Below are 21,730 nucleotides of genomic sequence, written 5' to 3'. Positions count from 1 at the left end.
TAAGTGCCTCAATGTGTTTGGTGACTATGTGGAAAAGTAGTATGTCAGTTGCTCTTTCAGATGTATATAATAAAATGTATTTCTTGTACTTAGTTTTTTAAATGCCAAAACGTTCCCTACTTTCTAAACAGCCCTCGTACATGCATTTGTGACCACTTTGTACACAGTTTTACAAGTAACCTGTCTCCATTTAAAAGATAAGTTAGTTATGTCAGATACGTTGTGGAAAGTACTTCCACAAGATGCATCTTTCATTGTGGAGATAGTAGGAGCTTCACACTTGGTGTTTATAATTAAATCGTATAATACACTCCTGGAAATTGAAATAAGAACACCGTGAATTCATTGTCCCAGGAAGGGGAAACTTTATTGACACATTCCTGGGGTCGGATACATCACATGATCACACTGACAGAACCACAGGCACATAGACACAGGCAACAGAGAATGCACAATGTCGGCACTAGTACAGTGTATATCCACCTTTCGCAGCAATGCAGGCTGCTATTCTCCCATGGAGACGATCGTAGAGATGCTGGATGTAGTCCTGTGGAACGGCTTGCCATGCCATTTCCACCTGGCGCCTCAGTTGGACCAGCATTCGTGCTGGACGTGCAGACCGCGTGAGACGACGCTTCATCCAGTCCCAAACATGCTCAATGGGGGACAGATCCGGAGATCTTGCTGGCCAGGGTAGTTGACTTACACCTTCTACAGCACATTGGGTGGCACGGAATACATGCAGACGTGCATTGTCCTGTTGGAACAGCAAGTTCCCTTGCCGGTCTAGGAATGGTAGAACGATGGGTTCTATGACGGTTTGGATGTACCGTGCACTATTCAGTGTCCCCTCAACGATCACCAGAGGTGTATGGCCAGTGTAGGAGATAGCTCCCCACACCATGATGCCGGGTGTTGGCCCTGTGTGCCTCGGTCGTATGCAGTCCTGATTGTGGCACTCACCTGCACGGCGCCAAACACGCATACGACCATTATTGGCACCAAGGCAGAAGCGACTCATCGCTGAAGACGACACGTCTCCATTCGTCCATTCACGCCTGTCGCGACACCACTGGAGGCGGGCTGCACGATGTTGGGGCGTGAGTGGAAGACGGGCTAACGGTGTGCGGGACCGTAGCCCAGCTTCATAGAGACGGTTGCGAATGGTCCTCGCCGATACCCCAGGAGCAACAGTGTCCCTAATTTGCTGGGAAGTGGCGGTGCGGTCTCCTACGGCACTGCATAGGATCCTACGGTCTTGGCGTGCATCCATGCGTCGCTGCGGTCCAGTCCCAGGTCGACGGGCACGTGCACCTTCCGCCGACCACTGGCGACAACATCGATGTACTGTGGAGACCTCACGCCCCACGTGTTGAGCAATTCGGCGGTACGTCCACCCGGCCTCCCGCATGCCCACTATACGCCCTCGCTCAAAGTCCGTCAACTGCACATACGGTTCACGTCCACGCTGTCGCGGCATGCTGCCAGTGTTAGACTGCGATGGAGCTCCGTATGCCACGGCAAACTGTCTGACACTGACGGTGGCGGTGCACAAATGCTGCGCAGCTAGCGCCATTCGGCAGCCAACAACGCGGTTCCTGGTGTGTCCGCTGTGCCGTGCGTGTGATCATTGCTTGTACAGCCCTCTCGCAGTGTCTGGAGCAAGTATGGTGGGTCTGACACACCGGTGTCAATGTGTTCTTTTTTCCATTTCCAGGAGTGTATTTCTGAGCATTTTGGAGTTTGTATTTATTACCTTCCATGCAATTTTGAATTATTTGTTGGAATTTTTAATGAAAGCATCATTGCCTCTCTGGTTTGCTCTATGTAACTTAGTCCTGTACTCCTTCCCAACTTTTGTGTGTCTTAGCTTCAGTTCTAGGTCACCAGTTTTAATCATTTTATATGGGGCAACAACAGTGTTTCTCAGGTTATGCAATTCAGGTGTGAACCAGTAATTCTGCTTGTGTCTGGTGCACCTTCTATTTTAACTTTTTTGGTTATTTGTGGGCAACAGTTTTGAACTAAGCTTGTTAGTATGTTAATGTTGTTGTTTTTGTTGTTGTCGTCTTCATTCCAGGGACTGGTTTGATGCTACTCTATCCTGTGTAAGCCTCTTCATCACTGAATAATTACTGCAACCTACATACTTCTGAATCTGTTTGGTGTATTCATCTCTTTGTCTCCTAAGAGTTTTATCCTCCACGCTGCTCTCTGATACTAAATTGGTAATCCTTTGCTGCCTCAGAACATCTTATCAACCAATCCCTTTTTCTAGTCAAGTTGTGCCACAAATTTCTCTTCTCCCCAATTCTATTCGGTACCTCCTCTTTACTTATGTGATCTACCCATCTAAACTTCAGCATTCTTCTATACCACCACATTCTGAAAGCTTCTATTCTCTTCTTGTCTACACTTTTTATCGTCCATGTTTCACTACCATATATGGCTACACTACATACAAATACTTTCAGAAAAGACTGACACTTGAATCTACACTCAAAGTTAACAAATTTATCTTCTTCAGAAACGCTTTCCTTGCACAGTGCCAGTCTACATTTTATATCCTCTCTACTTCGACCATCATCAGTTATTTTGCTCCCCAGATAGCAAAACTCATCTACTACTTTAAGTGTCTCATTTCTTAATCTAATTCTCTCAGCATCAACTGATTTAATTTGACCACATTCCATTATCCTCATTTTGCTTTTGCTGTTCATTCTGTTCAGCTGCTCTTCCAGGTCCTTTAATGTCTCAGAGAATTACAATGTCATTGGCAAACCTCAAAGTTTTTATTTCTTCACCGTGGATTTTAATTCCTACTCCAAATTTTTCTTTCATTTCCTTTACTGTTTGCTCAAAATTACTGTTTGAATAAAATTGGGGATAAGCTACAGCCCTGTGTCACTCCCTTCTCAATCACTGTTTCCCTTTTGTGCCCCTCGACTCTCATAATTGCCATCTGGTTTCTGTACAAATTGTAAATAGTCTTTTGCTCCCTGTATTTTGTACCTGCCACCTTCAGAATTTGAAAGAGTATTCCTGTCAACATTGTCAAAGCTGTTTTTACGTCTAGAAACGCTAGAAATGTAGGTTTGCCTTTCCTTAACATATCTTCTAAGGTAAGTTGTAGGGTCAGTATTGCCTCACATGTTCCAACATTTCTAGGGAATCAAAACTGATGTCCTTCGAGGTTGGCTTCTACTAGTTTTTCCATTAGTTTGCAAACAATTTGTGTTACTATTTTGCAACCATGACTTACTAAACTGATAGTTCACTAATTTTCACACCTAACAATACCTGCTTTCATTGGGACTGGAATTATTATATTCTTCTTGAGGTCTGAAGGTATTTACTAATTTTCTCAATTAAATTTGGAGAAAAGAGAAACACTTGTGTGAATATCAAGTGCTCAGATGGAAAACAAATTCTAAGCGAAGATGAATATCTCTCATTTGTAAGTGGTGAGACTAATTGTTTGGCTTGTAGTAAGTGCATTGTTGATGGCTAGTGTGCCTGTCTCTCGTGAATGGTACCAGTGTTACATGAATTGCGTGTGCACTTCGAATATTGTTGAGGGTTGTTTTGTTTTATGTCAGCTGCCGTGTTGTGCTATTTGTGTACATCCTTCCCTTGTGTAAAAACATACAAACAGTGAATATGGCTAAACAGACATTGCTTGTCAAACTTAGAGACTGAAGAACTAACTATGGCATATAACCTGACGATCTTTCAGGCGACATCGGCGATTTTTCAGAAGACGACGACGACTCACGTGAGCTGGAGAGCAAAACCTGTGCTGCTGATAGAAAATATAGTAGTGAGTATGAAGAAGCTAATGCACAAGTTTTTATTAGTCAGGTTTGTCATTCAGTTCACCAGCCATCACAATGAATAGTATTATTTTGATGCACTCCCTGAATTACCTCTGTCTGAATGAATGAGTGGAGTTCAGGTTCCTTTCAATGCATTATCGAAAGAACTAGACTGCTTGTTGCTATTTTTGATCACAGCATGTTTCTAAAAGTAATGTCAGAGACAATTATACATGCTACTGATACTATTTCTGGACATTGCTGTCAGAACAGAATCAAACCAAAATCTTCATGGACGAAATGGAGGGCAGTGAGGATGCATGAAGTATCAATTTTTTGCAATCTTTCTGCATATGTGTTTTGTAAAGAAAGCTAATCTTCAGGATTACTGGTCTGAAGACCCTGTGTTTGCTTCACCATTTGCTTCTCAGCTTATGTTACGAGACTTTTTTTGCCATATTCAGGATGCTGCATGTTTGTTTTGTTTTGCTTTAGGGCACAAAAAACAACTGGGGTCATATGCACTCAAGTCAAAACTATAGAACACGATCACAGAAAGGAGCTAAACTAGTATACATCAGTCCCAACGGACAGAATAGGAGACAGCTAAAAACAGGTGCGTGGAAAAAGGGCTAAAAAACAAATGGAGGTCCAAAACCAAAACTTATATGGCCTTGACCATATGGCTTTAGTGGATAAAAAGTAAAACACGGTTGACACCCCACGTGTCATTCGCTAAAATGGCTTATAAATCAGATGGCAAACCCAAGCTGGAAGGTAAATTTTTTATTTATTTCTTTTTTCTTTTTTAAGAGCATTACAGAGGAAGTGGCGGACAGTTAAAATTTAGGTGCAATGCAGACAAAATGATGTGTTAGCGGCACTTAGCAAATGACCATGGCTAAAAAGGCAGAGCCCAGTACGCAACTGAGTTAAAATAATCTCTGCCCGACAGACGGCAACGCAGAGATCGTCGGATGGAATATAGGTACTAGCAGGCTGAGGTACAAGGACTGCAGTCTTGGCAGCTGCGTCAGCAGCCTCATTTCCTGGCACACCCACATGACCAGGGACCCACAGCAACATGACTTTGGCTCCACGGAGAGTGAGTAAGTGACAGTTTTCCTGAATCCGCTGCACTAAGGGCTGAGCAGAGTACAGTGCACATAGACTTTGGAGAGCTCTGAGTGAGTGAGCTGAGAACACAATTTGAAAGGCTGTGTTGTCGGATGTACTCTGTGGCCTGATACAAGGCGAAGAGCTCAGCTGTAAATACTGAGGAGTGTGCCGGGAGCCGATATCGAAAGACACAGGTGCCAATGACGAAGGCACACCCGACTCTATGGTCAGTCCGAGAGCCATCAGTGTAGAAATAGGTACTCTTTCAAAGTTCATAAGTAGGTTGTGAAACTGGAGGAGATAGACTGAGGCTGGAGTAGTGTCCTTAGGAAGCGAATGAAGTCCAAGGTTAATGGCCGCTTCACAATGCCAAGGTGGTGAAGGGGTCACACCCACTAGGCAAGTTGCACATGTGTGAAGTTAAACTGCCATAGCAGGTGGCGAAAGCTGAGTCCAGGAGATAAAGAAGAGGGACGAGCCCCATACTGACTGTCAAAGGAATCATCAAAGAAGGAGGCATAGGAGGAGTGGCCATGCATGGCAGACAAACGGCATGCATACCTGCTGTGGAGAAAGTTACAATGGTAGGGCAGTGGCAGTTCAGCAGCTTCAACACACACACACTCAACCGGGCTGGTGTAAAAGGCGCCCATGGCCGAACGGATGCGATGATGGTGGATAGTGTTGAGACAGCGTAAGAGGGATGGACGTACAGACACACAAAGAAAGCACCCGTAGTCTAGTTTTCAACAGACAAAGGACTGGTACAAACAGAGGAGACTGGTTCGTTCAGCACCCCAGGAAGTACCATTGAGGACATGTAGGAGATTGAGGGACTGCCTACAGCAGGCTGCCATGTAAGAGACATGGGAGGACCAAGAGAGTTTCCTATTGAGCATGAGCCCCAGAAATTTTGTAGTTTCAATGAACAGAAGGGCAACAGGCTCAAGATGCAGAGATTGTGGGAAAAAAATTTGCACCACCAGAAATTCATACAGATGGTTTTGTCAAGGGAAAAGTGAAAGCCATTGTCAATACTCCAGGAGTACAGACAATCAAGACAGCTCTGAAGATGCCGCTCAGTGAGACAGGTCTGTGGAGAACTGCAATAGATGGCAAAATCGTATACAAAAAGAGAGCTGGAGATGCCTGGCAGGAAACAGGCCACTGTAGGATTAATGACGATAGCAAAGAGGACGATGCTCATGATGGAACCATGAGGCACCCAATTTTCCTGGATAAAGGTGTCTGACAAGGCAGAACCCACATGCACCCTGAAAACTCGGTCTGGTAAAAATGCCCAAAGGGAACAGGGCAGACACCCAAGGAAGCCCCACGTGTAAAGAGTACAGAGGATACCAGTTCTCCAGCAGGTGTCATAGTCCTTCTCCAAATTGGGAGACACAGCCACAGTCTGGATTTTCTGCTACCCAAACATGACTCACACCCCGTCCTCACAGCTTTAATTCCACCAGTACCTCGTCTCCTACATTCCAAACTTCGCGTAAGCTCTCCTGCATATCTTGCAGAACTATAACACTCCTGGAAATAAAGGATATTGTGGATACATGGCTTAGCCTCAGCCTACGGGATGTTTCCAGAATGATGCAAGATATGCAGGAGAGCTTCTGCAAAGTTTGGAAGGTAGGAGATGAGGTACTGGTGGAATTAAAGCTGTGAGGACGGGGTGCGAGTCGTGCTTGGGTAGCTCAGTTGGTAGAGCACTTGCCTGCGAAAGGCAAAGGTCCCGAGTGAGTCTCGGTCCGACACACAGTTTTAATCTGCCAAGAAGTTTCACAATAGAGCACACTATGCTGCAGAGTGGAAATTTCATTCATGTTCATAGCTCTAATTTTTTAGATGTCACTAGCTCCAGCACAAATCATTACACTGTCCTTCACCTGACTTAATCATACCTGTTACTGCCAATGAATTGCTAATGCATTGAAGTTTTTGAGAAAGTCCCTTTGTGTGGCAGTCTCCATGTACGTTGATTTTTGTTTGTTTTTTTTTTTTTTTCCTCACAGAGTGAAGTTAATTTTCATCTACACCTTTTGTATGTTTACCTGGTTCATTTTTCGCAGAGAGGTTTGTAGTAACAGTATTTTTCATTTATATTCTTTTCAGCCTACTGTTCACATCAAGGATGAGAAAAACTATTTATTGTTCATTTCACTGCAGTTTTATTCAAGATCAAGAGCATCAAATTTATTTGAGATGCAATATGTTCACACTTTTAAATTATAGCATACTTCTTAATATTCAGAGTTGTGGTCCACTTGGAGCACCAACAGCATTATTTGATTCATGAAATTCTGCATGAGGTTAAAGAACCCTCAGTCAACCCAACAGAGCTGCTAAACACAGCAGACTAAGCCAAGTGGAGTATGCAAAATTTTCAAGAGTTTGCCCATTCATTATACACTTCAACAGCCATTCATTCTATTGTCGCAACACTTTTCGCCATTCTTATTATCTGGGCAGTTAAGATCTTAACAATCACAGAAACAAAATACTGAAATGCCAATCACAATGATGATTGCTGAGACATGTTCAAGTGTTCTAATTTGTCTAAACTGAAGAATGAGTAGTGCTTATGGCGGATAAAGTTGTCTTTCCAAGAAGGATGTTTCAACTGCCATAAAGGATGATTAAGAATCAGATTCCCATCAAGCAATGCAGTGCAACATGCTTTGAATTGTGTAGATTCTGTTTGTGTGTGTTCCTTGTGTGAGTTATTAGTTACTAATTTCTGTCTTCCTTATAATGTTGAACACTTAGGGGAAAATGGGGACTCTCCAGGTCACTCTGGGCTATGTGTTGTGGCACTGGTTTAAAAGGCACTGTATGGAAGGGTCGATGTAACTATGAAGCAGCCTGCAAGTGCTGCTTGTGATGTATCACAGTAGAGAGAGAGTGGTAATTCATCTGATCACTCTTCAGTTTGCACACTGATTACATTACAGCACAGAGGACTGCCAGGAATGGTCAGTCCCCATCAACCTTGGGTATTCCTTGAGTGATTTAAACTGAAATGTCAGTCAATCATTTGCGTATGTTCTCTTTGATTAGTGTTACCTCAATTTGATAATATATTCCCTTAGTTTCATGCTTCTTTACCCACTCAAGCAAATGTAATGAACAATCAAAATTTCCTGGTGAATTTCTGGGAATATATTTCATAATATGATTTAAATTATGGTGGCACTTCATTTATTTCATGTAGTAATAGAACTGACTGTTCCAATTGTGTGACAATAATGACAGAATGATATCTATATCAAACATTCATTGCTACGAGTCACACAAATGTTTCATACCAACTTTTAGAGTATGAACAAGTATACAATAATCTTACCACTGCAATACTTTGAGATAGATTGATGGATGAAACTATACTTACTCTTTCCACCATGAAATCTATAGCATCAGCTATTCTGGAATCCACTTTATTAGTTGAAAAGTTGCCCATCACCATTTTCTTAAGTACAAGAGAAGGAAGCATCCAGAAACTGGAAAAGCAAATAAGAATTTGATCTGAAAAAGGAACATGTTAAAATTTTGACAAAAACAGATGTGCAGTCTAGTCAGACATTAAAAACTACATACATGATTGCAATAATTTTTTACTATTATAAACCTTCCAAAACTTACAACTTTACTGAAGTGTTGTACCCAAATCCGGCTGAGCAAAGAGATTTTTCACCAAATAAAAATCAGGGTTCTTTATTGTCCCCTTAATAATGAAAAGTAAGTTTCTATTTCCACAACAGTATTGTAACTGTAAAGCAATGAATCAGTGGGTAAATTGCAACCACTCCCCTGAATCACCCCCACCCCTCTTCTTCCTCTCAGATGCCTGACAATTTTGAACCACATATACTCTTGAGTATCTAAAGCAATGTTATGCCCAAATATTGCACAATATTATATAGCTCTTGTACAGCATTCTTTAAAATACAGATAAATCAGCAATACCCATTTGTTAACTTACATTGTTGCAGAATCACTATAGCTAAAGACTGATGTATCTGTAAATGTGTTGCAAAGTATGAGAGAAGCAACACGTGGGCACTGCACTGTGAATTCTGCAAATTTTTGGGCAAGAAATCCACCTGCAAATGAATAAATCAATTACATTTTTTAAAATGAAAATCATTAACATGTCAGTGTTGCCCTACAATGTAAGCCTTTTCAAAGAGAATACATCAACATATGGGATCGTGCGAATCACAACAAAGAATATAAGAAACACACAGAATTATGGAAACATTATTGAATGGAAAAGTGAGAACAACATGTCAAGTGCCAACATGGTTAATTTTCAAGGAAAAAAGTATTTTTAATGGTGACATATTAATATCTGCTCTAAAGGATGAAAAGAAAGAGGGGGGGGGGGGGATATATATAAGACAGAGAGAACAGAAATTGTTCTTAATTTACTACAAGGGAAAATTAATACTACAAGAAAAGTCCTACATTTAGAAGGCTTGTTGCTAAATAAAGCAAAGGAAGAAAATCACACCAGAATCCCTCCAAAAAACAAAAGCAGCAGCTTATACATTTGTAAATAAATATGGCAAGTTATTCACTTTGTGATTAATAAATCTCTGTGAAAGACATACCATGAGGGTGAAATAATGTGAGAAAGAATTATGAGCATGCAACCTGCAAAACCGGTTTTGATTTGTACAACAGCCATAAACACAAATCCTAATGCTGACTATGTGTATCAACCAAACCACAATTTTCACTTTACTTAGTAGTATGGCCATTTTTTAGTTATGTTTTGTTGTTGAGAGGTATTCAACATCCTATTGGCAATACAATAAATACAGGAATTTATGTGCAAATAAAAGATCATCCTACAGGCAGCATAGTTGTTCAGGCAATCTTAATTGGGAGGATGGAGTTTGTTCTGTTTGGCCATCCTGATTTAGGTTTCTCAATCATTTCAGGTAAATGCTGGGACTGTTCCTTCAGCGAGGATACGGCTATTTCCTGTCTTATTGTCATAAAACACACTTATATTTTCTACGTCTATGTGTATTTTCAGCTATTTATGTTGACTATATTGTGGCAAATCCTGTGCTAGTGAGAGATGATCCCTGGATGAATAATTCAAATCTAATCAGATATGTGTTAAAGGGAACAAAAGAATGCAATTAGAACTATCAACAACACCATGGTTAAATAAAGTATTTGTCAACCAATACGAGAAAAACCCTAAGAGGTTTTTGTCTTATGCAGAACCAGTAAGGCCAGTATTACGCTATCATATTTCTTTGTCAAAGTTGATAGTCAAATATTTATATCAAACAAATTTGATGGTGTAATACAGAACTGTGTCAAATCTCACCTGTTGTCAAATAAATAATCAAATCTAGGGCCTCGCCACAGATTTGATCACAACAGTCAGTTATCTTCTGTTCACTGCAATGTGAAATGTAACCACTTGCAGCGCTGGCATCACTACATCTATTTGACATCTCTGCAGAGAGAGAGAGAGAGAGAGAGAGAGAGAGAGAGAGAGTGAGAGAGAGTGTGTGTGTGTGTGTGTGTGTGTGTGTGTGTGTGTGTGTGTGTGTGTGTATAAACATGCCTTCTGAGTTGTGTTCCTTCAACTTTTTTGTAATTAATCTGTTTCGACTAGGGTGGGGGTTGAGCAAGGGCAAACTGAATGCTATTAATTGTATGTTGATGGGCAGGTGGAATATGCTGTAGGCGACTTCATGTCCACAATCATAACTACAGCCATCCACCTCTACATCTGGAAACACCCAGGCAGCACTTCAGCAAGCCAGAAGAGAGGATGTGCTCGCTTTCCAATCTACTTTGTCCATTTTTTAACTCTGGATGCCACAAGTTCAAGTGTTTCATCTGTTTTTTACTTTAATTTTGTAGTTATTGGAACACTAATTCCATTAATTAAATTATTCAAAAATAAAAACAGTGCTTATTGCCTGTATAGGGTACTAAACATTTATTTACCTTCACATATTCCCCTTAGTGCTTTATAAATCACTTCATATGTTTCAGGAATTACTTTGGTTAATATGCTATGAGATATTTGAGTGCTATGTTGTAAAGTATAGTAGCTCTCTCTCAAGAGAGAGAGTGTTCTTTTTTGTAATATGAGAAGTCACTTTACTGAGCAAGTACTGAAATACACTCATCCATTTGTAAGTAATTTATGTATTAGGAGTTGCAGCTCTCTTAACAGATTTTGCTGAATGTTTTTATTATCTTGACATAATACCCATGGCTTCATCCAAGTACATTATGTGATCAAAAGTATCAGGACACCCCCAAAAACATACATTTTTTTTTATATTAGGTGCATTGTACTGCCACCTACTGCCAGGTATTCCATATCAGCAACATCAATAGTCAGACATCGTGAGACAGCAGAATGGGGTGCTCCGTGGAACTCTACATCTACATCTACATCCATACTCCGCAAGCCACCTGACGGTGTGTGGCGGAGGGTACCCTGAGTACCTCTATCGGTTCTCCCTTCTATTCCAGTTTCGTATTGTACGTGGAAAGAAGGATAGTCGGTATGCTTCTGTGTGGGCTCTAATCTCTCTGATTTTATCCTCATGGTCTCTTCGCGAGATATACGTAGGAGGGAGCAATATACTGCTTGACTCTTCGGTGAAGGTATGTTCTCGAAACTTTAACAAAAGCCCGTACCGAGCTACTGAGCGTCTCTCCTGCAGAGTCTTCCACTGGAGTTTATCTATCATCTCCGTAACGCTTTCGCAATTACTAAATGATCCTGTAACGAAGCGCGCTGCTCTCCGTTGGATCTTCTCTATCTCTTCTATCAACCCTACCTGGTGCGGATCCCACACTGCTGAGCAGTATTCAAGCAGTGGGCGAACAAGTGTACTGTAACCTACTTCCTTTGTTTTCGGATTGCATTTCCTTAGGATTCTTCCAATGAATCTCAGTCTGGCATCTGCTTTACCGACGATCAACTTTATATGATCATTCCATTTTAAATCACTCCTAATGAGTACTCCCAGATAATTTATGGAATTAACTGCTTCCAGTTGCTGACCTATTTTGTAGCTAAATGATAAGGGACCTATCTTTCTATGTATTCGCATCACATTACACTTGTCTACATTGAGATTCAATTGCCATTCCGTGCACCATGCGTCAATTCGCTGCAGATCCTCCTGCATTTCAGTACAATTTTCCATTGTTGCAACCTCTCGATACACCACAGCATCATCTGCAAAAAGCCTCAGTGAACTTCCGATGTCATCCACCAGGTCATTTATGTATATTGTGAATAGCAACGGTCCTATGACACTCTCTCGTGAGTCTCACAGACTTCAAATGCGGTCAGGTGAGTGAGGGTCACTTGTAAGTCTGTATGCGAGATTTCAACACTCCTAAACATCCCTAGGTCCACTGTCTCCAATGTGATAGTGAGGTGGAAACGATAAAGGACATGTACAGCAAAAAAGTGTACAAGCCGACCTTGTCTGTTGAGTGACAGAGCCTGCCGACAATTGAAAAGGGCTAATAGGCAGACATCCATCCAGACCATCACACAGGAATTTCAAACTGCACCAGGATCCACTGCAACTACTATGATAGTTCGGCGAGAGGTGAGAAAACTTTGCTTTCATGGTTGAGCGGCTGCTCATAAGCCAGACATCACACCAGTAAAAGCCAAACGACACCTCACTTGGTATAAGGAGCATAAACATTGCATGACTGAGCAGTGGAAAAACATTGTGTGGGTGTGATGAATCACAGTACACACTGTGGCAATCTGATGGCAAGATGTGGGTATGGTGAATGTCAGATGAACATCATCTGCCAGCATGTGTGGTGCCAACAGTAAAATTCGGAGGTGGTGGTGTTCTGGTGCTGTCGTGTTTTTCATGGAGGGGGCTTGCACCCCTTGTTTTGCGTGGCACTATCACAGCATGGGCCTACATTGAATGTTTTAAGCACCTTCTTGCGTCCCACTGTTGAAGAGCAATTTGGGGATGGCAACTGCATCTTTCAACATGATCAAGCACCTGTTCATAATGCATGGCCTATGACGGAGTGATTCCACGACAGTAACATCCCTGTAATTGACTGGCCTGCACAGAACCCTGACCTAAATCTTATAATACACCTTTGGGATGTTTTGGGACACCGACTGTGCCAGGTCTCACCAAACGACATTGACACCTCTCCTCAGTGCAGCACTCTGAAGGATGGTTTGCCATTCCCCAAGAAACCGTCTAGCACCTGACTGAACATATGTCTGCTTGAGTGGAAGCTGTCATCAAAGCTGAGAATGGGCCAACACCATATTGAATTCCAATATTACAGATGGAGTGTGACACAAACTTTTAAGTCATTTTCAGCCAGGTGTCTGGGTTCCTTTCTACCACTTTTCTTCCAAATACACACACAATGCAATTGTGGTATTAGCAACTGGAGCACATAACAACAAGCTGTTGTCAGTCATCTTGAAATTTGACGAAAAATATTATGACAGTGTAATACCACTTTCTAACACCATCTTAAAGATCTTTGTACAATATTGGCCTAAGTGGTCTGAAATCCTCTATTCATCCAGGTAGGGACCTTTCTGGCAATGAAATTGAAGGTAACAGAAAGAAGCCCCAAATTTCTGAATTCAGTCTTTCAAAATATTTTCACTGTGATAAAGTATCTTAACACAGTCCCTCCTTTCAATTATCGTATAATGTCGAAATGGTAGATACTGAGCTAACTGATTGGGGAACAGAAAAGCAATTACACCTGCTCTGTAATGGAAAGGCAGCACGATCAGATGAGGTACCTGTAAGGTTACTCACACATTTTGCAAAACTTGCTCCCTTTCTAGGAGCAGTTTATTGTAGATTGTTGGAGCAATGAAAGGTACTTAGCAACTGGAAAAAAAGCACAGGTCATTCCCATTTCAAGACGGGACATATGACAGGCAGATACAATTATATGCATGTATGACTGATGTCATTCTCTTGTAAAATTGTGGAACATATTTTATGCTAAAGAATTATGACTTTTTGGATAATGAAAATCTAATCTATAAAAATCAGCATGGATTCTGCAAACAGAGATCTTGCAAAACTCAGCTCAACCTATTCCTCCACGAGATCCACAGCACTGTAGACAATGGTGCTCAGGTTGAAGATGTGTTCCATGACTTCAGGAAGGCATTTGAAACTGCCCCACACTGCTGCTTGATGAAAAAATTACAGGACTACCAAGTATCAGACCAGATTTGTGACTGTATTCAAGACTTCCTAGAAGATGCAGTTCAACACCTTGCTCTTAACAGAACAAAATGAACAGCTGTAAAGGTAATTTCCAAAGTTTGCCAAGGAAGTATGATGCAGTCATTACTGATCACAAAGTATGTAAATGATTTAGTAAAAAACATGGGAAGCTCTTTAAGACTGTTCACTGATGCAACTGTCTATAAGAAACTACAGATGCCAGAAGAGAGTACTGATTTGCAGAATGACCTACAAAGGATTGATGAATGATGCAGGTTCTGGCAGATGACCTTGAGTGTAAATAAATACTGTTCATCACTCTGGGATCCTTACCAGGGATTACTGATGTAAGAAAGAGAGAAGTCTGGCAAACAGCAGCGTGTATTATCAACATATGATCTAGTCAGTGTGAGAGCATTACAGAGATGTTCAACAAACTCCAGTTGCAAACATTACAAGAGATTCGTCGTGCATCACAGAGGTGTTTATTATTGAAATTGTGAGTATGTCCTTATTTCTGAAAAGCTTTGACTCAGTACCACACTTACACTTATTGCCAGAAGTATGATCATATGGGTTATCAAGTGAAATTCATAAATGGAATGAGAACTTTTTGGCAGGGAGGACACAGCATGTCATGTCAGATGGAGAATCACCAACAGATGTAGAAGTAACTTCAAATGTGCCCCTGGGAAGTGTGTTGGAACCCTTGCTGCTCATGTTGTATAGTAATGAGCTTGCGACAATATTAATAACAACCTCAGACTTTTTGCAGGCAATGCAGTTATCTGTAATGAAGTACTATCTGAAAGAAGCCACACAAATATTCAGTCAGATCTTGATACCATTTCAAAGTGGTGGAAAGATTGGCAACTTACTTTAAATGTTCAGAAATGTAAAATTGTGCACTTAAAAGACCAAGAAAACATTGTGTCCTATGACTATAATATCAATGGATCACTCTCTGAATCACCCAGAACTTCCAATTACCGGTACCTGGGTGTAATGCACTGTAGGGATATGAAATTAAATGACTACACATTCTCAGTCATCAGTAAAGCAAGTGGCAGACTGTTAGAGTACTGGGGAATTGCAATCAATTTACAAAGGAGACTGCTTACAAATCACTGGTGTGACCAGTTCTAGAATATAGCTCAAGTGTGTGGGACACAAACGAAGTAGGGCTATTACTGAATGTATACAGAGAAAGACAGCAAGAATGGTCACAGGTTGTTTTTATCCATGGGAGAACAAACTGGCAGACTCTTGAAGACAGAAGAACTACCCAGTGAAATTCAACTAACAAAGTTCCAAGACCTGGCTTTAAATGGTGACTCTAGGAACACACAGCAACCCCCTACATATCACTCACATAGGGATCATGAGGATAAGATTAGAATAATTACAGCACACACAGAGTCATTCAAACAAACATTCTTCCCACGCTACATACGTGAATGGAATGAGATGAAGCCCTAATAACTGGTACGATGTGAGATGCCCTCTGTCACAGACTTCATGGTGGGTTGGTGAATACAGACATAGATGTAGATGTAGAAACTGATGACAATCAATTACTGTTGTCACCCAGTTTATAGAGTACTCCAACATCCGGTGAAGTGGAACTCAATAGTTACAGCAGTACAGGCAGTTAGTGGTCCACCACCCTTGTCATTGTTAGACACCCCAAACAGAAGCACTCTGTTCACCACTGGAATGTCACAAACAAAAGTTTCTCCCATGTTGTCGCCGTCAGGGTCCCAGAAAAGGTGTTAGTGTGCTACATGTATCCTGCCAGTGCAAGCAAGATTGTGTGCAGCTAGAAATTAATGGAGGAATAGTAAAATTCCAGTCAAATACAGGTGTCTCCAATTTATGTGGAAACATAACATCAGCTCTGCACAGCTGTGGTACCCTCAGTACAGAATGGTTTGAAACTGCTGTGGCATGAGAGTGTAGTCCAAGCTAATTATAAAAATGTAGCTCAGCAACTAACCCTGCTGGTATTAAACTCTTCAGCAGAAACTAAAATATTTGGCTTAGACACTTTTGCACTTTTTGTTTTTCAAATTTAAGACAAGTGATTCTACGTTTGACAGCAATTCCATTCAGAGAATTTGATATGTTATATGCGCAATATAAATAATATAACAAACAACAGGCTATGCAACAATTCCATGTATCCTTAAAGTAATCAGCAGTGTTTAAGTTTTGCGAGAGTTTTTGTAGAGCGCACATTCAGCGTATTTCGTCCTTCATGAGGAAGTCTAAGTGAAACCTGTGAAGTATGGAAATAATATCCACAGTGTGGTGTAAATGGATGGGGCAACACTCCTGGTAGTAGTTTAGAAGTGAAATTGATCACTTAGAATTTGTGGTGATTTTAAGTTTAACATCAATGTCCAAGCTAAAGTAGATCTGTAGCCCATTCCTAGGCCAGAAGAATTGTTGGTAAAACTGGTGGGAGGTGAAGGGTGTGTGTGTGTGTGTGTGTGGGGGGGGGGGGGGGGGGGGAGGAGGAGGAGGTGCATTTTCTCTGAAAGACAGATGCATCAAATCAGTCTTTGGCTGAAGACTATGACTGTGGCAACTTTCGCAATACACTATCCTGTGCAAGTCTCTTCACCTCTACAAACACATTTTCCTCCAATCGTAAATTCATCATCTCTTTATGCGTCTCAGAATGTGTTCTTTCAACAAATCCCTTCCTTTAGTCATGTTGTGCTACAAATCTCTTGTCTTCTCAATTCTATTCAGTGCCTCCTCATTACATGTGTGTTCTACCCATCCTCATTTCAAAAGCCTTTATTATCTTATTGTGTATGTTTCACTTCCATACATAGCTACACTCCAAAAAAATACTATCAGAAAAGACTTCCTAGCACTTAAATCTATATTCAACACTAAATTCCTCTTCTTCAGTAACACTTTTCTTGCCATTGACAGTCTACATATTATACCTCCTCAATTTTGGCCATCATTTAGTTTTCAGTCCAAATAGCAAACCTCACATATAATTTTTAGTGTCTTATTTCCTAATGTAATTATCTCAGCAATACTATTTAACTCCATTCCATTATCGTCATTTTACTTTTTTTGATGTTCTATAGCCTCCTTTCAACATGCTTTACATTCAATTTCTCTGCTCATTCCAAGTCATTTGCCATCTCTGACAGAATTACAATTACTTCAATTTTTTTATTTCTTGTCCAAGGACTTTAATTCCTGCTCAAAATTTTTCTTTGGTTTGCTTTACTGCTTGTTCAATGTACATGCTGAATAACATCAGTGACAGGCTACAACTCCCTTCTCAACCACTGCTTCCCTTTCATCCCCCTAGATTCCAAACTACCATCTTGTTTATGAACAAGTGTAAATAGTCTTTCACTCCCTGCATTTTACCCTTGCTACCTTCAGAATTTCAAAGAGTATTCCAGACAACACTTTCAAAAACTTTCTCTAAGTCTATCTCTAAATGTAAATTTGCCTTTCCTTAACATCTCTAAGAGAAGTCGTAGGGTCAGTATTGTCTCCTGGGTTCTTATATTTCTTCGGAATCCAAGTTCATCTTCCCCGAGGTCAGCTTCTACCATTAGGTTAGTATCACTATAATCAGTTGCTATTTGGGGTCAAAAGAACTCTCACAATATTTCAGAGATATCTGGAGCAACTCATCCAAACTAATCCTGTGGAATATGCCAACATGGGACCACACATTCTGAATCTATCAATATCATGATCATTTTAGGTCAACAGAAGTTTATGGTACCTGTATTGCATACTGATTTTTTCAGAGTACACGATTTCCACATTTCAGGTATCTCTATGACTAACGATAAGCTTCATATGATTACCAACACATGTCCGTCATCTGACTATTTGGTACACACTTTAAACTCCCTGTTAAAGTGGCACAGTGACTGCAACCATGGGTGTTGTTCCTTAGCAACTATAACTACAAAATCCATTATCAGCCCACGCAGCACTCAAATGTGAATTCATTTTCTGCTTACTGTGTAGTGCAGATGAAAAGGTTAACAGGTAAAAAGCTCTGTGTTTCAACTTAGACACCAATCAGTGACATATCCTTTACTAATTCCCAATTATAGTGTGAAAAGTTGAAATTTGAACAGGCAAGACTGGTGCAGCATTTCAACTCTTGGATGTGCCACAACCTCCCTCCACCCCACTCCCCCTGGCAAAGCGTACACACTGATTTCGAGAGACCATTCTGAGGAACAATGTGGTTGCTAGCTGTTGTTGAGGACCTCAAACTTCCCATATGTGGCATAGACAGCTACCACCACTACAGCAGCTACCACATGTACTCTATCCATTGTACTTTGAGTAGAGGGGGCATTTTCCACCTTGGTTTCCAACACTGGCCCTCAATTCACATCATCTTCATTTCAGAATTTTTGAAAATGCTATGGTATTGGACACCTGATCACTGTCCCTTTCCATCCAATTCGGAAGCCAAGCAAATTGTCAGGACCCTCAAAATACAGATTTGACATAGTGACTAGAGCCAACTCTAGAAGAGCCCTCACCAGATTTCTTGCGACTTACCAGTCCATGCTCAAAATTGTGTAAAATTTCAGGTGGATTACATCAATCCAGCTGAAATTTTACACAAGCACAAATGCACACCCAACTCAGTGGACTGAACATCCATGCGCACAGCCTTGTTACTGCATGGACTCCCATGTATGGGCTTACACTTTTGGCCAGAACTCTAGCTTTAACAATAGGGAGCAACAGATGTTTGAGGTTGTAGCCTGCCAGGAGCACATAATTAGGCACTGCAATCAGCTCTGGACTCAATGAGACATAGCACCCTCTACTCACCAGCAGCTGAATGGGCATGACTTGTGTAATCATGCTCAGGACAAGCCTGCCCCTGCTACAATCTCTGCCCTAGTTTTAGGTGCCAACAGGGAGTCAAAAATGACCAGCAATGAGATCTGATGGAGATGGAACCACTCTCACCACCTAAGCCACTTCTGTCTAACACCAACACCAACCCTCCCCCCTCCCACACCAAGCAATCGGCAGAGGTTGAGCATTCTCGGGCTGAGGTAGCCGTGGAGGCCAAACTGTTGTCCCCATCTGAACTATGGTTTACACCAACTCGTCAGCAGGCAGGATATAGTGGCACCCCAGAAACTATTGTTCAGCTGTCAAGGTCAGTAACAGGGCAGACATCTGACCTGGCCAATCATGATGAGGAAATAGCAAATTACCTTCAGTGGAGATTTCATTTCAGCATCTCCTGTGCCTGCCTCCCCCCCCCCCCCCCCTCTCCCTCAACATAGTAGTCACAAGCTGGGCCATTTCTGGCCCCACTTGCTGGTTAAATGCAGGTGGGAATTAAGTGTCCAAAATTGATTTGGATTCCCACTGAATCCAAGTACTGATATGGAGAATAGGTCAGAGGTGCTCTGGCTTCATACCAGTCACAGCTTGCTCCTGCAGAGCGCGCTCTGCTTGCAGGCATGTGACATGAACACCTCCAGTGATGCGACAGTGTCTGCAAATATGGTGGCCCCACACTTTTCTGACTGTTCTCACTGTTCTCTAAATCATTCCATACACATGACTGATTCAGTGACTGATCTTGCCTGGGTTTGTAGTTTCCAATTCGGATTGCACCCTGGGCTTTGTGTATACTTACAAAGACTTTCTTTACACTATGAACTTTTATGCTGGCTAGCCATTAACTTCATGGACTCTCGTCACTGACCACAGGAACCACCCGTTTGTTCCACCAGTCTCTGTGCCCATGGCCTGTGTGACTGATCATTAACTGTGTTCTACCTACACCGAATAGTATAGAAAACTGAGTTATTGTTAAAAGGACCCTGTCAGACAGGTGGCTGAGTTTTATGTTATAAAGCTACCTTCTGAGGGGGGAGGGAAATGGGTCTATAGGTCACTTTCACTAACTGATTGCAAAAGTGCCTCACTATTAATTAAGTACAAGATTGCAGCAATTTCTCTGTAATTATATCACCGGTAACTACTTTTCAGTGGCCTAATAATTCTTTCATCTCTAATTGTTGATTTGGGGAAACTGGTGTGTGCTGGTGGAGTATACAAAGCCTGCCTCAGTAAATTTAAAGGGTCTTCTTTTTCCTGTTACCATGAAGTATAATACATTGTATTTGCAGCCAAAGATTTGAATTTATCATCTCTGTCTTGCACATTGTTTTCAAAGAGTTGAATTAAACTTCATGGCTGCATTTATTCATTACATGCCCAATAATGCTTCAAGTTGCCTCTGCTTCTGTCCTTTGAGTTTTATATTTGTTTGTGCACTGTTTTTGCTTTCTTGATGACAATGATTTTTTACAAAACTGCTTGTAGTGCATATTTCAGTGTTGATTAAATCTAGTGCTCTGCATTAAATACAGCCTTGTCCTCCTGACACAGGATACTTTGGTCCTAGATTAATCCTACTGGTCAGATAAAACATTTTATGATGAGACTCAAATATACTTTGAAGAAGACAGTGGCAATATGTCTTTCTGCTGCCCTTGGGAAAGTTAGTCTGTGCAACAAACAAAAGCTGGGAATCAGTGCCCTCCATCGCTGCTATTTATAATTAATTCGCTATTTAATTAATCACATATGCAATGACTTCTCCATTATTTCTACTAACTTGAATTTGTAATCTCATTAAATGGTTGAATAGGTTTACAACATTCTATTGGGGACTTATACAGTGCAATAATTACCATCTTTTATGTCTTCAGTTCTATTACTGAAGCAAAGCACTAAGAGCAGTTCAGTGTGTGATACTTGTTAAGTGGTTATGTCTGTGTAACCTTCAATTTTTCAGACAGTGCACGAGTTAGGTAAATTAATATGGTATACTTCTTTATTCTTCAATAAATTCTGATACTTTCTAACTTTTACATCTACATCAACATACATATTTCGCAAGCCACCATGCAGTGTGTGGCAGAGCATAAATTGTACCACTGTTAGTAATTTCCTTTCCTGTTCCACACACAAATGGAGCAAGGAAAAATCAACTGTCTACACACATTCAGCTCTAACTTCTCTTTCATGTCTTTGTAGTCCATATACAAAATGTACATTGATGTCAGTAGAATCATTTTGCAGTCACCCAAAAATGCTGGCACTCTAAATTTTGTCAACAGCATTTCATTTGAGTTCATGAAGCAACTCCACAATACTTGCATGTAAATCAAATCTTGATTAACAAGTCTAGAAGCATGCCTCTTAATTGTCTTCCTTTAGTCGAACCTCACGGGGATCTCCCAAGAAATTGAGTAGTACTCAAAAATGGGCTGCTCTAGTGTTCTGCATTCAATCTTCTTTACAAATGAATTACACTTTCCTATAACTCCCCAGACAAACTAAATTTGATCATTTGCTTTCCCTGCTACCAACATAAACTGCTTGTTCCATTTTTGACTGCTTTTCAGCTTTATGCCTGGATATTTAACTGATGTGGCTGTATCAAGCAGCACACCACTAATATTCTAATTGAACATTGGAGGATTATTT

General features: G+C 41.0%; 1 protein-coding gene across 1 annotated transcript in view; it reads right to left on the bottom strand.

The window, feature by feature from the left end:
* LOC126272602 (maspardin-like) overlaps window positions 1–21,730 on the bottom strand; it is a 68,603-nt gene that overhangs the window by 31,882 nt on the left and 14,991 nt on the right. The window contains exons 4-5 of the mRNA XM_049975544.1: window positions 8,929–9,049; window positions 8,338–8,446 (exon numbers count right to left, since the gene is read on the bottom strand). Coding sequence (XP_049831501.1) covers window positions 8,338–8,446; window positions 8,929–9,049 — 230 coding nt within the window. The remainder of the gene's footprint in view (window positions 1–8,337; window positions 8,447–8,928; window positions 9,050–21,730) is intronic.

This window comes from Schistocerca gregaria, chromosome 5, assembly GCF_023897955.1.
Source record: "Schistocerca gregaria isolate iqSchGreg1 chromosome 5, iqSchGreg1.2, whole genome shotgun sequence".
Classification (NCBI taxonomy): domain Eukaryota; kingdom Metazoa; phylum Arthropoda; class Insecta; order Orthoptera; family Acrididae; genus Schistocerca; species Schistocerca gregaria.
This window is presented reverse-complemented; position numbering and strand designations above follow the sequence as displayed.